The 20,564-nt window shown below is 36.5% G+C and overlaps 3 protein-coding genes across 3 annotated transcripts in view; 2 read left to right on the top strand and 1 right to left on the bottom strand.

Annotated features, from left to right (window-relative positions):
* Window positions 1-1,146: 1,146 nt before the first annotated feature.
* The window catches only part of LOC144452875 (splicing factor YJU2-like), a 29,685-nt gene continuing 10,267 nt past the window's right edge, over window positions 1,147-20,564 (bottom strand). The window contains exons 3-6 of the mRNA XM_078144072.1: window positions 5,370-5,514; window positions 4,419-4,747; window positions 2,808-2,943; window positions 1,147-1,766 (exon numbers count right to left, since the gene is read on the bottom strand). Of these exons, the coding sequence (XP_078000198.1) occupies window positions 1,413-1,766; window positions 2,808-2,943; window positions 4,419-4,747; window positions 5,370-5,514 (964 nt within the window). The 3' untranslated portion in view covers window positions 1,147-1,412. The remainder of the gene's footprint in view (window positions 1,767-2,807; window positions 2,944-4,418; window positions 4,748-5,369; window positions 5,515-20,564) is intronic.
* On the top strand, window positions 8,867-11,795 carry LOC144452964 (E3 ubiquitin-protein ligase TRIM45-like). Its single transcript, XM_078144200.1, has 2 exons — window positions 8,867-9,588; window positions 9,721-11,795. Exons 1-2 carry the CDS (start codon window positions 8,867-8,869, stop codon window positions 11,210-11,212), a joined length of 2,214 nt encoding a protein of 737 aa, XP_078000326.1. The 3' UTR covers window positions 11,213-11,795.
* LOC144452813 (E3 ubiquitin-protein ligase TRIM45-like) overlaps window positions 19,407-20,564 on the top strand; it is a 2,751-nt gene continuing 1,593 nt past the window's right edge. Inside the window, exon 1 of the mRNA XM_078143972.1 lies at window positions 19,407-20,564. This exon is cut by the window's right edge and continues 1,593 nt beyond it. Within this exon, the coding sequence (XP_078000098.1) occupies window positions 19,418-20,564 (1,147 nt within the window). The 5' untranslated portion in view covers window positions 19,407-19,417.

The following is a 20,564-nucleotide window of genomic DNA, read 5'->3' as shown; positions in this document are numbered from 1 at the left end:
GTGTGCCCTCTAAGCCAATTTGACGTGCCACTGACGCACACAATTTCTAGTGATACACCAACATTTGGTGTTCCCCTATCTCTTACTATGTGGTGACTCACAAGAAATCCCAGTTTTTCTCACTTTGACTCACAACAACAAAATTTGGCTATCACTAGAGGGCGCACTGATAATCGCTATCATTGACACATGCCAATTACACATTCACTGTACCTAAAGGCCAACTTCAGATTAGGATTAGTATCTAGGTGTGAAAAATGTTGGGGTTTTTTTGGCTGAGCTACAGGAAAAGTTGTCTCAGAACAAAAGAACTATCTGATGTACTCCTTATTAAAGATAACAGTAATGTGATGACCCAGGACTAAAACATACTCCTTTAATTATTAAACACAATAATAGACTCTCTCACAGTCCTCGGGAGCATCACTATTAGCTGTTTTGTATGTACCAATATCTACCCAATAATTGTACTAGAATATCCTTGTACTGTGGGCCCTCATTGACTACATAGGGCTAATCATTTGTTGACATGTTACTGCGATTCCGTGCTATTGCAATGCCCCAAAGGGCATCGCAGTGACACGTCAACAAATGATTACCTCTATGTAGTCGATGAGGGCCCACAGTACAATTATGTAGTAGATATCGATACATACAAAACAACCCTTTTCGCAATGCGATGCTCCGAGGACTGTGAGAGAGTCTAATACAACACCTGCCTCCTCCTCCAAGCAAATTAAAACTCTGAACAATACAAATGTGACAGACTTTAAAGTCAGTTATGTAACTAGGGACCTGGTAGGATAGAGGTTGCTGAAGGATACACCTATCAAGGTAGTCTTGCTGCTAGAGCCCTCAGGCTATTCTGCTCACTGTGAAGGTGACAACATGATGTGTGAGGGCGCTAGCCTGAATGGCAATGGCACCTAGAAGAAAGCCAGAGGACGAGCAGCTAGACTACTATAAAGGTTGAATGTTCCACAAAGAGCTAAAAATATATAAATGATCATTATACCATTATAGGTACATACACAGGGTAGTAAGTGTTCTAGCAGGTACACAGACCAAATGGACACAAAGTGTAGAAGTTATAGACCAATATGAAAGAAAAACACTCATTCAAAATTGAGTAAATTTTAAAAGATTTCTCCAAGACAGTATAACTTTAATAATATTACCCTGGTACTCATTAAAGCCTCACTTTGAGTAAGGATTAAAATCTTGTGTGAAAAACAGATGTCTGGCAGATCGTTAAAAAAAATCAATCCAGAAGTAAAGAATGGTTCTTATGGCTCTACTCATAAGATAACACTAACGTTATGACAAGGGATTGAAACATAGGCCTTTAAGCAAATGATCAACTCACAAAATCTTTCAGTTTGTCTCTTTGAATTGCTTTTCTCAGTAATGACTCAGTTACTGTCACTTCCTGATTCACTGTCAGAATACGCTCCGAGTAAACTCAAAGAGTTTGATGTCTTTTGAACTGTTACAGTTTGCTTGTTGTTCCCATCATCACTTTCTCTTTCATCAGTTTTACTGTCATCTTTTTCTTTGCCATCAATTTTACTCTCACTTTTTTCTTTGTCATTTATTTTAAGTTCAGTTTTATCATTTTTCTTGGCTGTGCTGTTATTGCTTCCACTACTTTTTTTCTTGATGAGTGAAGCTAAAGCCGGTTTCTTAGACAGTCCTCCGACACTCCGTTGCCATGACGGCACTGTCTTCTGTTTCTTCATCGGTTGCGATGTAGCATCACTGGTACCCTGAAATATGTGATACAATGTTTTGATTAGTAAACATGCTAGGATTTGTTACCATGGAAATATCATGTCATGATTAATAACCATGGTGATAAAATGTATGAGTTTAGTTACTATGATGATAAAATGTATGAGTTTAGTTACTATGGTAATAAAATATTACAAAATGTGAAAAATCATTATAGTAATAAATTGTTGGGAACAGGTATTGTTGTAAAAATTGTTGATTATTTACTACAGTAATATACCAGTTACCATGGTGATATAATCTACAGTTACATATCAGGTACACACATAAATCTGATATTTCACCATTTCACTATTACCCATACATGTACATTACTTAGTTACTTACACACGGTCTTTGTCCACTGTTTTTAAGACTTTTTAGTTGTCAGACAGTCCAACATGTGTACATAGCCCAAGTCCTCTGTATCTGAGTCTGTCTTACTGAGTAACACACACATATATGTCTACAGACTACACAGACACACATACACTACATAAACATGCTACCTACCCACCCACCTACCCACCCACCCACCTACCTACCACCTACCACTACATAAACATGCTACCTACCCACCCACCTACCTACCACCTACCTACCACCTACCTACCACCTACCTACCACCTACCACTACATAAACATGCTACCTATCTACCTACACCTACCTACCTATAGTACACACATATACACACACACATACACACACATACATACACAGACACACACACACAGACACATACATACACATACACACACATACACATACATACATACATACATACATACATACATACATACATACATACATACACACATACACACACACACACACATACATACATACATACATACATACATACATACATACATACATACATACATACATACATACATACATACATACATACATACATACATACATACATACATACATACATACATACATACATACATACATACATACATAATGTACAATAGACATGAGAATAATTTCACTGAGGTGTTCAAAACATAATTTAGTAAATAAAACCCACCTCAGTAAGATAATCTGTTGGTCTTTTGTTTGAACTTGTTGCTATAGCAACTTTTGGCAGGTCATCCTCTTCCTCTTCATCAGAATCTTCTCGAAGTCGTTTTATATTGTCTCCATCTGTTCTTCCAAATATGGCTCTGTACGGGAAAAAACAACAAGTGATGCAAATTAGAGTCACTCACTGACCAATGGCCTTGATAAATTGTTATTCATTTTATATTGACTTGAACCAAATAGCTGTAGAGCTATGAGTTCAGTTCTCTAATCCTGCACTTTTTATGATGTAGAAAAAAATGACTAACTGTGAGAGACCAGCACTGAACATAACTATCTTATCAATATCAGTGGCGCCATGGAGATAAAATCGGATCAGTCTTCTTAAATCGTACCTAAATTGACCTTTAAACTTAAAAGTTAACAAATTGGTGAATTAATAAGGAAATTTTAGAAGATCTACCATCTTTCCCCTGGACCTGGTCCAAAGATGGTAGATTTTCTAAAATTTCTTTAGTTTCAAAACTATAACAGCTATCATGAGTTAAAAGCAAGTCTTAGAGCAATATCATTGACCTTGGTCACAAATGCATTACATTACTAGAGGGCGCTATCACGACTAGAGACCACTATCACCACTAGGGGGCGATATCCATGAAGTAGAATTCTCATAGTCAACAACTGAAGTACAAAGGTTGTGTGTGGGTCACATCACTACTTCATTTTCAGCAATTTCTGACAACATATCTAATTTTTTGAAAACACGCATGGAATTTCGGCTAGATATGTTGATTGTAACAATATTGTATTTGTATGGAACTACATTGTATCGTATTGTATAGTATTAAATTATTTTGTATTGAATTGTTTAGAATCGAAACAGAGCAGTTTTGTATTATATTGTATTCATAATTGTATTGCATTGTACAGCATGGCTTTGTATTGTATTGCATTGCATTGTATGATACTGTTTTGTATTGTATCATATATTGTATTGTATTGTATTGTACTGTATTGTATTATGTTGTATTGTATTGTATTGTATTGTATGATATTGTGTTGTATTGTATTGTTATGTTGTATTGTATTATGTTGTATTGTAAGGTATGATATTGTGTTGTATTGTACTGTGTTATATTGTATTGTATTGTGTTGTATTGTGTTGTATTGTATGATATTGTGTTGCATTGTATTGTTATGTTGTATTGTATTGTGTTGTATTGTATGATATTGTGTTGTATTGTATTGTGTTCTGTTGTATTGTATTGTGTTGTATTGTATGATATTGTGTTATATTGTATTGTGTTATATTGTATTGTATTGTATTGTGTTGTATTGTATGATATTGTGTTGTATTGCATTGTGTTATGTTGTATTGTATTGTATGATATTGTGTTGTATTGTATTGTGTTGTATTGTATTGTATTGTATTGTATTGTATTGTATTGTATTGTATTGTATTGTATTGTATTGTATTGTATTGTGTTGTATTGTATTGTATAGTATGGTAAATGTATTGTATTGTATTGCATTGCATTGTACAATGTATAGCCTGGTATTGCACTGTGTTGTATTGTATTGTATTGTATGATAAGTATTGTTCTAATAATTACATTACCTAATTTCTGCTTCTTCCTCTTCCTCCATTTTCTTCAGAATATCTTCCTGTTGTTTCATCCATACTTCAGCTTTCATTTCAATGATAGCGGAATGATCTACATTCCCATGCCTTGTGTTCAAATCCCGCAGTTCTTCCAGGTTTTCCAGGATTTCCATTTCCATCTTGGAATCTTTGGTTCTGTTTTCCAGCACTTTCATGGGATTGTTCATCTCTTCCTCTTCCCTTTCCTGTTTAATTCTCTCCTCCTCTTCCTGGATTAGTTTCTCTGCCTGGAAATTCCGGGTTGCTCCATGTTCTAAGGCATAGTCTGTATTTTCAGGATCTGTCTGGAAATTAAGCAAAATTATAAATTCGGGTTATTATATTTTTATTGAGATCTTTAACGGGGTTGTCGGTGGCTGAGTGGTTAAACCACTTGCCTCTTATCACTACGGTTGGGGTTCGAACCCCATTCAGGGTTCAATTAAAATTTACCACGCTGTAAGTAAGAAGAGTGTCATTCAGTTTGACTCTACCGAACAATGCAGGTTTTCCCTGGGGACTCTGGTTTCCTCGTGCATTAACACTGAACCCATGAGGGATGGCCCTCATTGGACTTCTTGGGAGACAAGTGTTTATATGCTTAAAGAACTATCCAGTATAAATAAAAATTATTATCATTATTATTATAACTATCAATGCAGTCACAATAAATATCTAGTTACAATGTAAGTTCATTATAAAGTGCATTAAACCTTTCATGACTAGAGACGAGTTTTAAATAATATGGGGACCCAATTTATATGAATATTTTCATAATTACAATAATATTACTTTATTAGGAAGTAACATTTCCAGTCTAAAATGAAGTTGACATATGCCAAAAACTTACATAAAACAAGAATTTTGTCCAAACAATTTTGGCGGGAATATTTTCAGTATTGAAGGGGTTAATACATCTTCTCTTACCTTGAATGCTATTTCTGCCACACATCTAGGACACTTGATATAGAATCTGAATATAGCCAAACCAAGGTATGTCTCTCCTTGTACTGTCTCTTTACGGGCATTGAACTTCTTGCCTTTGTAGATGTACTCCCCACATGACTTGCATCTACAAATCAAGACACGGTCATCATTAATTTATAGGCTCAGTCTAGGTTAAATCTTGCTGATTTCCAGGACAAAGTTTCTCCCCCTCGTCCCAAATAATAGATATATTACTGAGAGTGGAATTATGATGTTCAGTAAAGCACTGCTATGTTTTTGTTTAATTCATCTCTCTAGACTACTCTGACCTTCTCTAGGCTACCCTGGCCTTCTCGAGACTACCCTGGCCTTCTCTAGACTACCTTGGCCTTCTCTAGAGTACCCTGGCCTTCTCTAGACTACCTTGGCCTTCTCTAGAGTACCCTGGTATTCTCTAGTCTACCCTGGCCTTCTCTAGACTACCCCGGCCTTCTCTAGACTACCCTGGCCTTCCCTAGACTACCCCGGCCTTCTCTAGACTACCCCGGCCTTCTCTAGACTACCCCGGCCTTCTCTAGACTACCCTGGCCTTCCCTAGACTACCCCGGCCTTCTCTAGACTACCCCGGCCTTCTCTAGACTACCCTGGCCTTCTCTAGGCTACCTTGGCCTTCTCTAGAGTACCCTGGTATTCTCTAGAGTACTCTGGCCTTCTCTAGACTACCATGGTATTCTCTACAGTACCCTGGCCTTATAATATTAGTGATACTCTGTTTATCTCTATAACACACTTGCATTGAGAATGTGAAAATGTTGGAATGGTAATTACAATTTGAAAATGTGTGAGTACGCCACATCCCAAATAGTCATTGACAAATAGTTGTATATTAAATTTACATAAATGTAAATTATCAAATGCACACTTCATCCTGTGTGCATCTCTGCTGCGCATGTTCATTTACATAATGACTTCATTTGAATATTATCATGGTTTTAATCAGGTTATTGGGTTACATTTACATAATGACTTCATTTTGAATAACATCATGGTTGTAATCAGGTTATTGGGCACATATTTTCAAATCTTAACTATCAGCATTTTCACATTATTACGACTAGCATAGTATTGAACAGAGTACCACTAAGTACTGTAAGAGTACCTCTGAGCTACTACATGTATGTCAATACTCCGATTCACTGGATTTGTGCAACAACATAGTGTTTCTTGTTGAAATAAATGTACAGGAATCAGCGTGTGGTACAATGTACGTCACTCCAACAGTAATACTACACAATCGATTTCAGGCCAGGGATATCCACGACTAGCATGGTTTTGACACATCCTGATACTGAATGGAATCAAGATTATTTAACAACTTGACAACAAAACCCTCCTAACAGTGGTTTCCTAGCTGTTTTCTACTTCTAGTAAGTAAAAAGGAGAAGGGAACTAATTCTAATATTACATCAAAACCCATATCTATTACATTAAAAATTTAAAATCCAAAATATATATCAATTTGTCGTCCATATATCCACTTTACATTTTTTAAAGAAAAGATATGGAAGTCAGTTTCCATGGCTACGTATATGTCAGTATCGAATGCTAAGTTCCATCTCTAACCTTTCCCTTTAGTTTACTAGTTGAGACGTAGCATGTGTCATCACGTATGACCTTTAAAAATCATAGCAGAAAGTTTTGTCGGATAAGTATCCCTCTTGAAAACTATCCACTCACTTTATTTTCTTTTGATTGGGTTCATTACCATCCACACGGTGAAACAAATCGATTTTGCCTTCTTTAAAAAAACAGCCCATGCTAACTGAAGCCCTACCGTGGAGCTGTATCACCTCAGACTATTTTTGTTTTTGTCAAAAAAATCTGAACATGCTGAAGAGAACTATGGCTAGACATGTCTTATATAGTGTGAGTTTTTTTATGTGCATGACGTGTTGAATGTACTCTGCTGTGTCCATATGAACGTACATGTACCTGTGCAGCTGTAGCATGATGTAGTAATTTTCCAGGTAGACACAACATTGGCAACAAAAATTGCAACATTACTTTTGCGTCTATTTATGTTCATTGCAACAGGGGTACATGGTTATGTATCAAAATTAAAACAATTGACTCTCAGTACTTCTATGCTGGAAAGTAAAACATACAATCAGACTACACATTGTTTTTCCAAAAAAATTACCATCATATTGAAGATATTTGATGAAGTTAACTTGCCTTCTTTATTAGTTAAAATACTATTTTCAAAGCATTTTTCCGTCATTTCACTTTTTTCATGGCCACACCCATGGGGAATTCTGGTAAATTAATTTGGGAACCCCGGTAACATTATCGGCTTACCGGCCTTAAAAAAACACTGCCCTGGTTCAAGGACGTGTATTCACTTAATCATGACCTATAATAGCTACAACAAACAAACAAACAAACAAACAAACAAACAAACAAACAAACAGAAAAATTCATAATGTTAGCTTATCAGTCTTTGAATTCTTTGTCAAATACTTGATTGCATCAACATTTCTGAAATGGTAATATTTTTTTCAGTGGTAACATGGCTCATTTTGACAACCCAACTTGGACAGTTTTTGTTCAGTGTAATAAAATAAATAACACATGATTGGCATGGGCAATATCACAATTCGTAAACCCTCGGGCTAGAGAGGTCATGACTAATATTAATACCCTAACCTTCAGTTTCGGCATCATCAATATTACAGTCATGACCACCATCCCTCGGGTGGGCAATAAATCGTGATATTGCCCTTGCTATCATTTGTTTATATATATATGATCTATCACATTCTTAATACATAAACAGAGTGCCAACATAAGTTTGTTAATGTGCAGGGTGAACAAATCCACTGGTCTGTGGACCACCAGTTAACAAAATGATTTGTTCACCCCTGATGTGCAAGACATGGTTGTAAAATATTAAGATAAAATCTTTATTCCAATGTTTCGGCTTTATATTTCTGCACAGGATATATATATATTTTACAGAAAATGAAAATGACTACATGTAAAGTTACAGTACTAGACTAAAATGTAGGTAAAGGTAAACAAACTTTATTGAAAATCTAGTTGATACCAGTTATACTGACAGTGTGATTTATTGTCTTTAAAATTTCAACAATTAAAGTACAAAGTGTACATGTTGATAACATTGTTCTATTGCTATATCACTTCAGCTATCCATTGTACTATTACCTTATATGGTGTCAGCCAGATGTTGCTACATGTACATGGCTTGATTCCAGGTAGTCTGTACTATCCCATAATATTAATACCAAACACGAGACTAGAGTACCCCCTAAGTTAAGTACTATATACGTTTTGAGTTTAGGTATAATAGGTGTGCGAGTGCAAAGAGATACTTTGAAGCAGTCACAGTTGTTTATTATTATAAACTTAAAGGGTCCAGTTATAAACTATACATGTATTAGTCACAGCCAGATTTGTAGACTGACTACATCGTAATCATGGCTGCTACAACAGAGAAGGGAATTCTGGACGAAATTGGTGAAGATTTCCTGTGTTGTATAATCTGTCTGGAGCAGTTTAAGGATCCTAAAATTCTACCATGTCTGCATACATTTTGTCAAAAATGTTTAGTGGAATTACTGGAAAAGAAGGGATTCCTGGAATGTCCGTCTTGCCGTTCTTCCTGTCCCATCCCAATTGGAGGTGTGCCAAAACTGACCTCAAATTTCTTCATGAACAATTGTATCGAAATTTATCACAGGCTGAAAGAGTTTTCTAAGGGTGGTCCAATCCAATGTGAGGGATGCCAAGAGAATACAGCCACTCATAGGTGTGTAGAATGTAAACAATATCTCTGTAACACTTGTACAAAGGTTCACAGAAATCTAATCGTAACAAAGTCACATCAACTTCTCACCATTGAAGAGTTCAAAACAACAGAGTTAACCAGACCAACAATATCACACATCAAATCATACTGCAGTGTACATCCAGACAGTCAGATCAAATTCTACTGTGAAACTTGTCAGGTATCTGTTTGTACAGACTGTACTATAGTCAATCACCGTATACCACAACATGTACACAGAGACTTGAAAGATGTGGCAGATGAATATCAGAAACAGTTAAAAGACATGGTTGACAAACTGAAGGTGAAAGAACAGGATGCTGAGAAGAGTAAAAGTAAAGCCAAGGTGACACACAGTCAATTGAAAGATAAGTGGAGAGAAGAAGAAAAGAAAGTGAGAATGAAAGCAGATGAAGAAGAGACGAGAATGAGAAAGATAACAGATGAAGAAACACAGAAGGTGAGAATGACAGCAGATGAAGAAATTAAGAAAATAAGAATGAGAGCAGAACAGGAGGAGAAGAGACTTAGAAAGAAAGCAGAAGAAGTCATCAACAAAGTGGAAACAGAGAAGAAGAAATTAGTAGATGAGTTGAACAGAGATTATGGAATGAAAATGAAAAGTGCAGCAATGGACATTGATGAGTGGGAATTAAAACATGGTAACATTAAGAGTACATGCAGTTATATAGAAACAGTGATGCATCATGGGAATACTGTTCAACTTCTGTCTACAAAGAAAGAAGCTACAGATCACATCCAACAGTTAATTGCCATGGAAACTAACATGCAAGAACAGTGTGCGATGGTTGAATTTCAACCCTCTACCATATTTACTAAGCAGGGAATTCTGGGAGAACTAGTAACACCTCCAGATGTATGCATATCACAATGTACAGTTGAAAACATTCCCAAACAACTCTGGAAAGGTGACTCTGCAAACCTACTGATCACAATCAGAGATTCCAAAGGAAAACAAGTCATCCCCAGGCAAGATGTTAAAGTCAAGGTCAAGAAACCTGATGCATCATGGGAAGACTTCAAAGTAACAGATAACAGAGATGGTACACACAGAGTGATAATGCAGGGAGAAATGGATGGTAAATATCATGTTACCATGACAATAGGTGATCAAGAAATACCAGGCAGTCCTGTCATCATTCCTGTCATCAAAGGGTTGTTGAAGACCATCGGTAGTTATGGAAGTGGGGAAGTACAGTACAATAAACCCTGGAGTGTTGCTATGAACAGAGACAGAGACATTGTCACAGCTGACACTTACAATAAGAGACTACAAGTAACAACCAGAGATGGTAGATTTAAGAAATTCTTGACATTTACACAATTTAAAAACAGATTTATCCCATGTGACATAGCCATATCAAGTGATAATACATATTATAGTTTAGATGATGGTAACAATCAAGTAGTAGTTAGTAGTGAGAAGGGACATGTGTTTAGATGCTTTGGACAAAATGAACTGAAAGACCCCAATGGTCTTGCTATTAGTCCTGTAGATGGTAAAGTGTATGTCACAGACAGGGGTGGGCATTGTGTGAGGATTTATACACAGTATGGCAAGTATATCAGGTCATTTGGGTCAGAGGGTAAAGGTCAGGCACAATTTGATTGTCCATATTTCTTAGCTGTTGACAGTACAGGAAGAGTGTTTGTTGCAGACAAAAACAACCATCGGGTCCAGATATTCACTGAAAATGGTGAATTTCTGTATACATTTGGTTGCCATGGTAATAAAGATGGTCAGCTGAATTACCCTAGAGGAATAGCCATTGAGAATGATAGATATGTGTATGTCAGTAATTCTGAGAACAATCGTGTACAGAAGTTTGACATCACTGGTCAGTTTATCTGTCGTATTGACAATGATAAGGATGGCTTGCTATACCCCCATGGTATAGCATTGATTGATGATGTACCTTGCAGAGTTGTTTTGGCTGACAATGGCAACCACTGCATCAAAGTGTTTGTACAGTAATAACATAACAAAGACAGTGTGTATAGATGCTGTACTACCCTGTGTAAACTGACTGAGATCCATAACATTGAGAGGTGATGTAACTATAGCAACCATTGCATCTGTTTGTAGTAACAGACAATGTATAAATTTTATACTATACCCTAGAAATAATATACATGTATGATCCAAAACAATGACAAAGGATGTATGGTGTAGGGTAGTTGTAACTATGACAACCACTGCATCAAAGTGCAGTAAGAAAAGACAGTGTGTGAATATGCTTTACTGGAAAAAATAGAAAAATGTAAAAGTAAACAAACAAACAAACAAACAAATAAATAAATACAGAGAATTTCATTTTTACTTTCCATCAGAATTAAGTGTAATATGTATTACTGTAAAACTGTAAATTTTTGATAAAGACTTATTTTTGCTTATTTTGTCGAAAAAAAACCCAAGAAATAAATAGTGACTAAAATACCTTCTTGTACATAAACACAATGTACCAGTCTGGTAATTAGTAACAATATGTTGTGAATAAAATGCGTTCTTGTATATGAACACAATGTACCAGTCTGGTAATTAGTAAAAATAAGTAGTGACTAAAATACCTTCTTGTACATGAATACAATGTACCAGTCTGGTAATTAGTAAAAATTAGTAGTGACTAAAATACCTTCTTGTACATGAACACAATGTACCAGTCTGGTAATTAGTAAAAATAAGTAGTGACTAAAATGCCTTCTTGTACATGAATACAATGTACCAGTCTGGTAATTAGTAAAAATAAGTAGTGACTAAAATACCTTCTTGTACATGAATACAATGTACCAGTATGGTAATTAGTAAAAATAAGTAGTGACTAAAATACCTTCTTGTACATGAACACAATGTACCAGTCTGGTAATTAGTAAAAATAAGTAGTGACTAAAATACCTTCTTGTACATGAACACAATGTACCAGTCTGGTAATTAGTAAAAATAAGTAGTGACTAAAATGCCTTCTTGTACATGAACACAATGTACCAGTCTGGTAATTAGTAAAAATAAGTAGTGACTAAAATACCTTCTTGTACATGAACACAATGTACCAGTCTGGTAATTAGTAAAAATAAGTAGTGACTAAAATGCCTTCTTGTACATGAACACAATGTACCAGTCTGGTAATTAGTAAAAATAAGTAGTGACTAAAATGCCTTCTTGTACATGAACACAATGTACCAGTCTGGTAATTAGTAAAAATAAGTAGTGACTAAAATACCTTCTTGTACATGAACATAATGTACCAGTCTGGTAATTTGTCAAAATTTGTCTTTGAGAACTACATGTAACTGAAGTCTGTAAAAATAACAAAATTTTCTAGTGCTAAAATATCTATGGTGTATTGAAATTATACATACATCTAGAAGATATCAGATATACATACAATACTTACAGTAAAAACTGTTTTCTGACAAATTTATATTTGATTGATTATATTGGGTGATCATGTATTGTGTTTATTTTGTACTCAACTCAAAATAATAAACTTGATTATAATTCTGTATTTTTATGGACCAACTTTAATCAACACTTTATAATTATCAGAATTGATAGGTTGAACAAAATAAAGTTTGAAACGTGAATGACTGCGTTACTGAGCCATGTGTGTGTGTGTGTGTGTGTGTGTGTGATTGTGTGTGGGGGGGGGGTGTGGGTGTGTGTGTGTGTACGTATGTATGTGTGTATGTATGTATGTATGTATGTATGTATGTATGTATGTATGTATGTATGTATGTATGCATGCATGCATGTATGTATGTATGTATGTATATATGTATGAATGTATGCATGCATGCATGTATGTATGTATGTATGCAAGATGGCCGCGCCCTTTGTCAGACGTGGTTGAGTGTTGCTCCTCAAAATATATCGTTTGAGGAGATGTACGACTTGAACTAAACTAATATTGTAACGTGTTCGCGTTGTGACAGTATTCGAAATACAAGCATTGGACCTTCTTAGAACCTAGCACTTCGGAACTCTCGTTAAACAGTGAAATAGGTATATGGCACTATGAGTGACTCACAACAACTGCAGTCTTTGGACAAAACCACCATTGAGAAACGATTCAACAAGGCTCAACTAGCAAAGTATGTATATGACCTTAGTCGACAACCTACAACAGGAAGCGACGATACAGGTGAGGAAGGTAGTGGAGCTGGAAGAATGGATGGTGATTTTCAGCGTCTTCTTATAGATAAACTTGATAAACTACAAAAAACACAAGATGACACCCTACAGTCACTTACAAATATGGAAATTAGGGTGAGTGTTCTAGAGAAGGAAAACACCTGTTTGCACACGGAGGTGAAAAGTTTGTGGAATGTGATAGAAGGTCATCAGAAATTCTTGGAAAAGTTGGACAGTCGAGATCGTGCAAATAAATTGGTTGTTTTGGGTGCTCCGAATGGTGTATGGCAAAACTGTACGACAGATGAGGAGAAAGTGACAAAGATTATTGCTGAAGCCACTGGATCCCAGATTGACGATATAATATGCAAACGAGTAGGGAAAAAGTCCGATGACCCAGCACACGTCCAGCCAATTCTAGTAACTTTGACGAACCCTAGTATTCGAAATCGCATCGTGAAGGATAGTAAGAATATTAAAGATATTCAGGCATTTCACAATATCCGCATTCGTAAAGACATTCATCCAGCAGTCCGTCGGGAGTGGGGCAGACTTTATGCTGTTTTTGAGGATGAAAAAGTAAACCCATCAAACCATGGTCATGTAATTGAGTTTGATAAGCAGTCGCGACGTATCATGCGTGATGGTGTAATTATCGATTCATGGAAACCTCGTTTTTCGGATTTTTAATGTCGGGCAATGGTATCAATTTATCAATACTTGCATGGAACATTAACGGTGTACGTAATAAACTGGACAACATTTGGATACAAAACTTTCTCAAATCAACGGACATCATTTGTTTAAGCGAGATAAAAACTCCAATTGCGTTCACTATACCTGGTTATGTATGTTATATGTCTGGTGGTGAAAATCGTCATCGGGGCGGATGCGCCATGTTGATTAGGAACAGTTTAGCCCGTGATATACAGAGTGTGGACCAGGCTGCTTCTGATCACATTGCACTTCGTTTGAAATCATTACCTAATTTATTGATAATATGTTGTTACATCGCCCCCAGTGATTCACGGTATACGACAACGAACTGCTTGGCTCGAGTTAGTGGAGAGCTGGCAGGTAACCCTAACAGTGACGTCATTCTCATCGGTGATCTCAACTGCCAGTTCGGTCATTCTCGAGATGAATTTCTGAAAACTAAACCTGAAGCAGAAAAGTGGAGTTATAAGAATGCTTTCGACAGAGAGAAGACACCAAATCGGAATGCAAAACTCGTCTCTACCGCAATATCTGCGATGCTTCCACTCAATGGTCTTGTTACCGAGGCAACCAGCTTTCCCAGCCAGCCTACATTTCGTCAGACCACAAATTGGATTTCAGAACTAGATTACTGTTTTGTAACTCCTAGACTTGTGAAACGGGTTAGCAGGTTTGAAATAGACAATGATCTACGGATGCCATCTAACCATGCACCTATTCGAATAAACTTTCACTTTGACCATTCCGATGTAGCTGTAAGGACTGTTAATGACATCTGCTATCGATCGAAGGAACTAGGACAGATCGACGTGCCAGGTAAACCACAAACAAAGAAACAGTTGAAATGTGAGTCTATTAATTGCGACCAATTTTTGAGACAATTGCCTGAAGCTCCTGATACTAGTAGCATCCTTGATTCAGATGTGAATGTGTTTGTGAATAAGGTGAACAAATCGTTATATCAGTGCGCCAACCAAGCAAGTACATTGTCATCGGCTCGGCCCCAAGATATAGTAAGTGCACAATGGCAGTCACTCTCAAATGACAATGACACAAAACGTATTTGGAGAAAAATAAATTGGAAAGGCGCCATGGCTGAATCGTCCAACGATATGCGCCCAACTGACAATGACTTTAAACTACATTTTGAGCAGCTGTTAAACCCTCCTGATACGACTCCAGTGGACCCTTCGGTGGCGCAACAATGCCCTTATGTACCCATACTGGACGACCCAATAACACCATCAGAAGTGGATGATGCGATACACTCACTAAAAACGGACAAAAGTGGCGGCCCCTCTGGGATTCCACCTGGTATCCTGAAATGGTTGCCAATTAGTTGGGTTGTTATGCTAACAGTGCTCTTTAATGTTGTATTTAATAAGGCGATCCTACCTGCTGAATGGACCATATCGAGACTCATTGTTTTGTTCAAAAAAGGTGAACGAATGCAATGTGGAAATTATCGTGGTATAAGTGTAATGGATTCACTGGCTAAAGTTTATGATGTGATTTTATATCGACGATTAGAAAAGTGGTTTACACCGGATCGTGAACAAGCTGGGGCACAGAGTGGTCGAGGGTGTATGGAGCATATAATGACATTGAGACTGTTGATAGACTATGCAAAATCTAAACGGACTAAAATCTTTATCACATTCGTGGATTTTTCTAAGGCCTATGATAAAGTCCCCCGGGCATCACTAATTCAACTTTTACGTGTCATGGGATGTGGAAGTCTTATGGTCACGGCTATTGCCACTCTGTATGCAGATACAAGATTCATTTTAGGTCTAGCAACCATCGTTGCATGTATTGGGGTACGGCAAGGCTCGCCTACGAGTTGCTTTCTATTTACATTATATGTAAATGACATAATTCGTGATTTGAAGGCCAAGTGCGGAAATGATGGGTACCTCCAATGGCTTCACTCTCTCCTCCTTATGGATGATACTATACTTCTTTCCACTACTAGAGAGATGTGCATCAGGAAGGCGACTATATTAGCTGAATTCTGTAATCGTTCAGGAATGGTTATAAATCAAGGAAAGACAATGTTTATGGTGATAAATGGATCGGTTGCAGATAAGGTTGCCATGACAATCGGTGACCTGAAAATTCAAAATTGCGACTCGTATGTTTACTTGGGCGCCACTTTCACACAAGACGGAAAAGTTGCTACTGCTGTTGATGAACAATGCAAATCTAAGCAATGTCACCTGTGGAAATACCTCGCCTTTGTGTTAAAGAACATTGATTTTCCATTGTGGATAAAGAAAAAGGTTCTTGAGGCCGCGTTGTTGTCAGCGATATTATACAGCTGTGAGACGTGGCTTTATAATGGATACCTCCTGGCAGAAAATATGTACATTACCGCGATCAAAGCTATGCTAGGTGTGCGTAAATCATCACCGAATTATATATGTTTACTTGAGATAGGACTACCTACATTGAAACAGCGTATTCGGTCAACGCAGAAAAAATTCATCAGTAAACTTGTACAGGAGCGTGCAACCGTTCCCGGTGACCCTTTTTATCACGTGTGGATGCTATGTAAATCAGCGAAAACTAAATCTTTCCTGTATCTAGATAAAGTCTGTAAAGAAAGTGATAGAGACCATATGATAGACATTAAATCACGTGTACAGTTAGAAGCTGGCTCAAAGTTTGTATCATACAGAACAGAGATTAATCCGGACTTGCTGGTTCATAATGTATATACGGACCGTTTATCTACATTATCAGAACATCAACGAATTGACTTTACGCGACTTCGTACCTCTTCGCATAATCTTGCCATTGAGACCGGCCGATGGACTCGACCAATTACACCACGTGAAGCACGTATTTGTAGTTGTGGCGAGGTACAAAGTGAGGCTCATGTAATACTAAATTGCCCACAATCAGATCATATAAGACAAGCCAACCCAGGTGTCAGCTTTGTTTCATTAAAAGACTTTTTCTGTAAAACGGATATTGTTACCATGGTCAAAATCTCATCAGACATTCTTAAAATCTACGACCATAGATAATCTCAAACTGCTTATTATAGCTTGTCCCCCATCCATATATGAAAATGTCCATATACACTGCCGTAAATCTGAAGTGTTTAAATTTTCAGTGTTTTTTGACTCCAGGTCTGAACTGTTACATGTAATATAATTATGTGCCATCTGCCTTTGGTTGACCCTCTGTACTTATCGACTTTTACTTTAGTGTGTTAAACTTATGTTATCGGTACCATTGCCTTGGGTTTTGTGTATCTACTTCTAAAAAGTACAGTGAATAAAATAACTAACTAACTAACTATGTATGTATGTATGTATGTATGTATATATGTATGTATGTATGTATGTATATATGTATGTATGATGTGTGCATGTATGTATGAATGCATGTACATGTATGTATGTATGCATGTACATGTATGTATGCATGTATGCATGTATGTATGCATGTACATGTATGTATGTATGTATGTATGTATTGTTTGTATGTATGTATGTATGTAGAAAGAAATGCATAAGGAACTAATAAACCAGTCCGTATATATAGCTGTTAAATCCGATGTTTCGAATAAATATTCTTTTTCAAAGGAAAAATTGGCGAGACAGAGAAATGCCAGGTGAAAACCCGAACATTTCTAAATATAATGAAACAAAACCGCGCGTGATATAAATAAACGGTTATACGTGGGATAAGTTCTTAAATTCGCACGCACCTAATAGAACCCAATAGAATACGCCTGAAATTTAAAAAAATACCCAATAATCATGATAATTAGATTGGGAAAGACGAGAATAATCTATTAATTCCAAGGGGTTCCAGCATCCAAGACGGAAAATGATTTCTTCTTCCTTCAACCTCAAAGCTTTTTCATCACCAGAAACCTTACAAATACCTGAAATGGACATATCTGATACATTATGTATGTATGTATGTATGTATGTATGTATGTATGTATGTATGTATGTATGTATGTATGTATGTATGTATGTATGTATGTATGTATGTATGTGTATATGTATGTATGTATGTATGTATGTATGTATGTATGTATATATGTGTGTGTGTGTGTGTGTGTGTATGAAGTCTCAGAAATGTACATCATAAAGTTACAAATGGTTTGATCAAATCTGATTTAAGTAGAAGTAATTCCAAATTCATTACCAAATATTGCAGTGTAAGCTTGATAATAGGTTTTTTTTTAAATTTGTATATATCTGAAGGAATAAACTCACACAGTGAAATCATAAAAGTATTCTCCAGAACCCAAAGTTTATTTAAATAATTTTATTTCCAGGAGTGGTGTTCCCCATGTAATCACAACACTGTGTTACTATGGCAACATAATAAAGAGGACAGTATAAGTTGTCATTACACCTCACTGATGCCATAGACACTGCCATTGACTATAGTAGGAACATGTGACATTCTAAAAAAAAATAGATGTTGCCCAGTATGTTTGGATTTTGCCTTGTCACTTTCTGTGATGTTGGCCTATGACACCAACTCCAACATCTGTGCTTACACTATATGGACATACAAATGTAATAAGTGGTCATTCACAAATACAACCCCGTGTTTAGCTAGGGCAAGTAACTAGCACACAGAATAATCGGCAGCTACAACAAACGAACAGAAAAATTCATAAGGTTGGCTTATCAGTCTTTCAAATCTTTGTCATCTACTTGATTGCATCAACATTTCTGAAATGGTAATATTTTTTCGGTGATAACACGGCAAATTTTGACTACCCAACTTTCAAACTTTTTCTTCAGTGTAATAAAATAAATAACACATAATTGGCAAGGCCAATATCACAATTTATATACCTTTGGGCTAGAAGTCATGCCTGTAATATTGATAATACACCCTCACCCAATCTAGCTGATATCATCTACATGTTTATTGACAATAAGATTTAATTACTGTCTTAAAGATTTCAACAAATAAAGTACAAAGTGTAGATGTTGATAATATTACTCTATTGCTGTTACACTTCAGTTATCCACTGTACTGTTACCTTATATGGTTTCACTTAGACATAACCTTTGACCTTGTCAGGTGATGCATTCACTTCTTCAGAAATACTACAATGCTTAATTTCCAGTTCCTGTACTATCCCATAATATTACGTATACCAAATATGGGCTAGAGTACCCCTAAGTTGAGTACTGTATACATTTTGAGTTGAGTTGTAATAAATGTGTGAGTGCAAAGAGATACTTTGAAGCAGTCACACTTGTTTATTGTTATAAACTTAAAGGGTCCAGTTATAAACTATACATGTACTAGTCACAGCCAGATTTCTAGAGTGACTACATCGTCAACATGGCTGCTGCAACAGAGAAGGAAATTCTGGACGAAATTGGTGAAGATTTCCTGTGTTGTATAATCTGTCTGGAGCAGTTTAAGGATCCTAAAATTCTACCATGTCTGCATACATTTTGTAAGAAATGTTTAATGGAATTATTGGAAAAGAAGGGATTCCTGGAATGTCCGTCTTGCCGTTCTTCCTGTCCCATCCCAATTGGAGGTGTGTCAAAACTGACCTCAAATTTCTTCATGAATAACTGTATTGAAATCTATCACAGGCTGAAAGAGTTTTCCAAGGGTGGTCCAATCCAATGTGAGGGATGCCAAGAGAATACAGCCACTCACAGGTGTGTAGAATGTAAACTTTATCTCTGTAATACCTGTGTGAAAGCCCACAGAAATCTACCGTTTTCAAAGTCACATCAACTTCTCACCATTGAAGAGTTCAAAACAACAGAGTTAACCAGACCAACGATATCACACACCAAATCATACTGCAGTGTACATCCAGACAGTCAGATCAAATTCTACTGTGAAACTTGTCAGGTATCTGTTTGTACAGACTGTACTATAGTCAATCACCGTATACCACAACATGTACACAGAGACTTGAAAGATGTGGCAGATGAATATCAGAAACAGTTAAAAGACATGGTTGACAAACTGAAAGTGAAAGAACAGGAAGCTGAGAAGTGTAAAAGTCAAGCCAAGGTGACACACAGTCAATTGAAAGATAAGTGGAGAGAAGAAGAAAAGAAAGTGAGAATGAAAGCAGATGAAGAAGAGACAAAGGTGAGGAAGAAAGCAGAAGAAAATATTTCAAATATAAAGAAAGAGGAAAAGAGATTGGTAGATGAGTTGAACAGAGATTATGGGACGAAAATGAAAAGTGCAGCAATGGACATTGATGAGTTGGAATTAAAACATGGTAACATTAAGAGTACATGCAGTTATATAGAAACACTGATGCATCATGGGAATGCTGTTCAACTTCTTTCAACCAAGAACGAAGCCACTGATCGTATCCAACAACTCATCACCATGGAAACCACACCACAAGTACCATTTGATGAAGTGCAGTTCCAGCAATGGGGTGATTTTGTTGAACAGGGGATTCTTGGTCTTCTTACATCTGATGTGTGCATATCACAATGTACAGTTG

This window comes from Glandiceps talaboti, chromosome 23 (genome assembly GCF_964340395.1).
Source record: "Glandiceps talaboti chromosome 23, keGlaTala1.1, whole genome shotgun sequence".
In the NCBI taxonomy this organism is placed as follows: Eukaryota; Metazoa; Hemichordata; class Enteropneusta; family Spengelidae; genus Glandiceps; species Glandiceps talaboti.
The sequence above is the reverse complement of the archived record's forward strand: the minus strand, read 5'-3'. Positions and strand labels throughout refer to the sequence as shown.

Coding starts and splice junctions, on each gene's coding strand:
- LOC144452964 (XM_078144200.1), top strand. CDS start 8,867: ATGGCTGCTACAACAGAGAAGGGAATTCTGGACGAAATTGGTGAAGAT. Junction 9,589..9,720: donor CACAGTCAATTGAAAGATAA/GTGGAGAGAAGA, acceptor AATAAGAATGAG/AGCAGAACAGGAGGAGAAGA.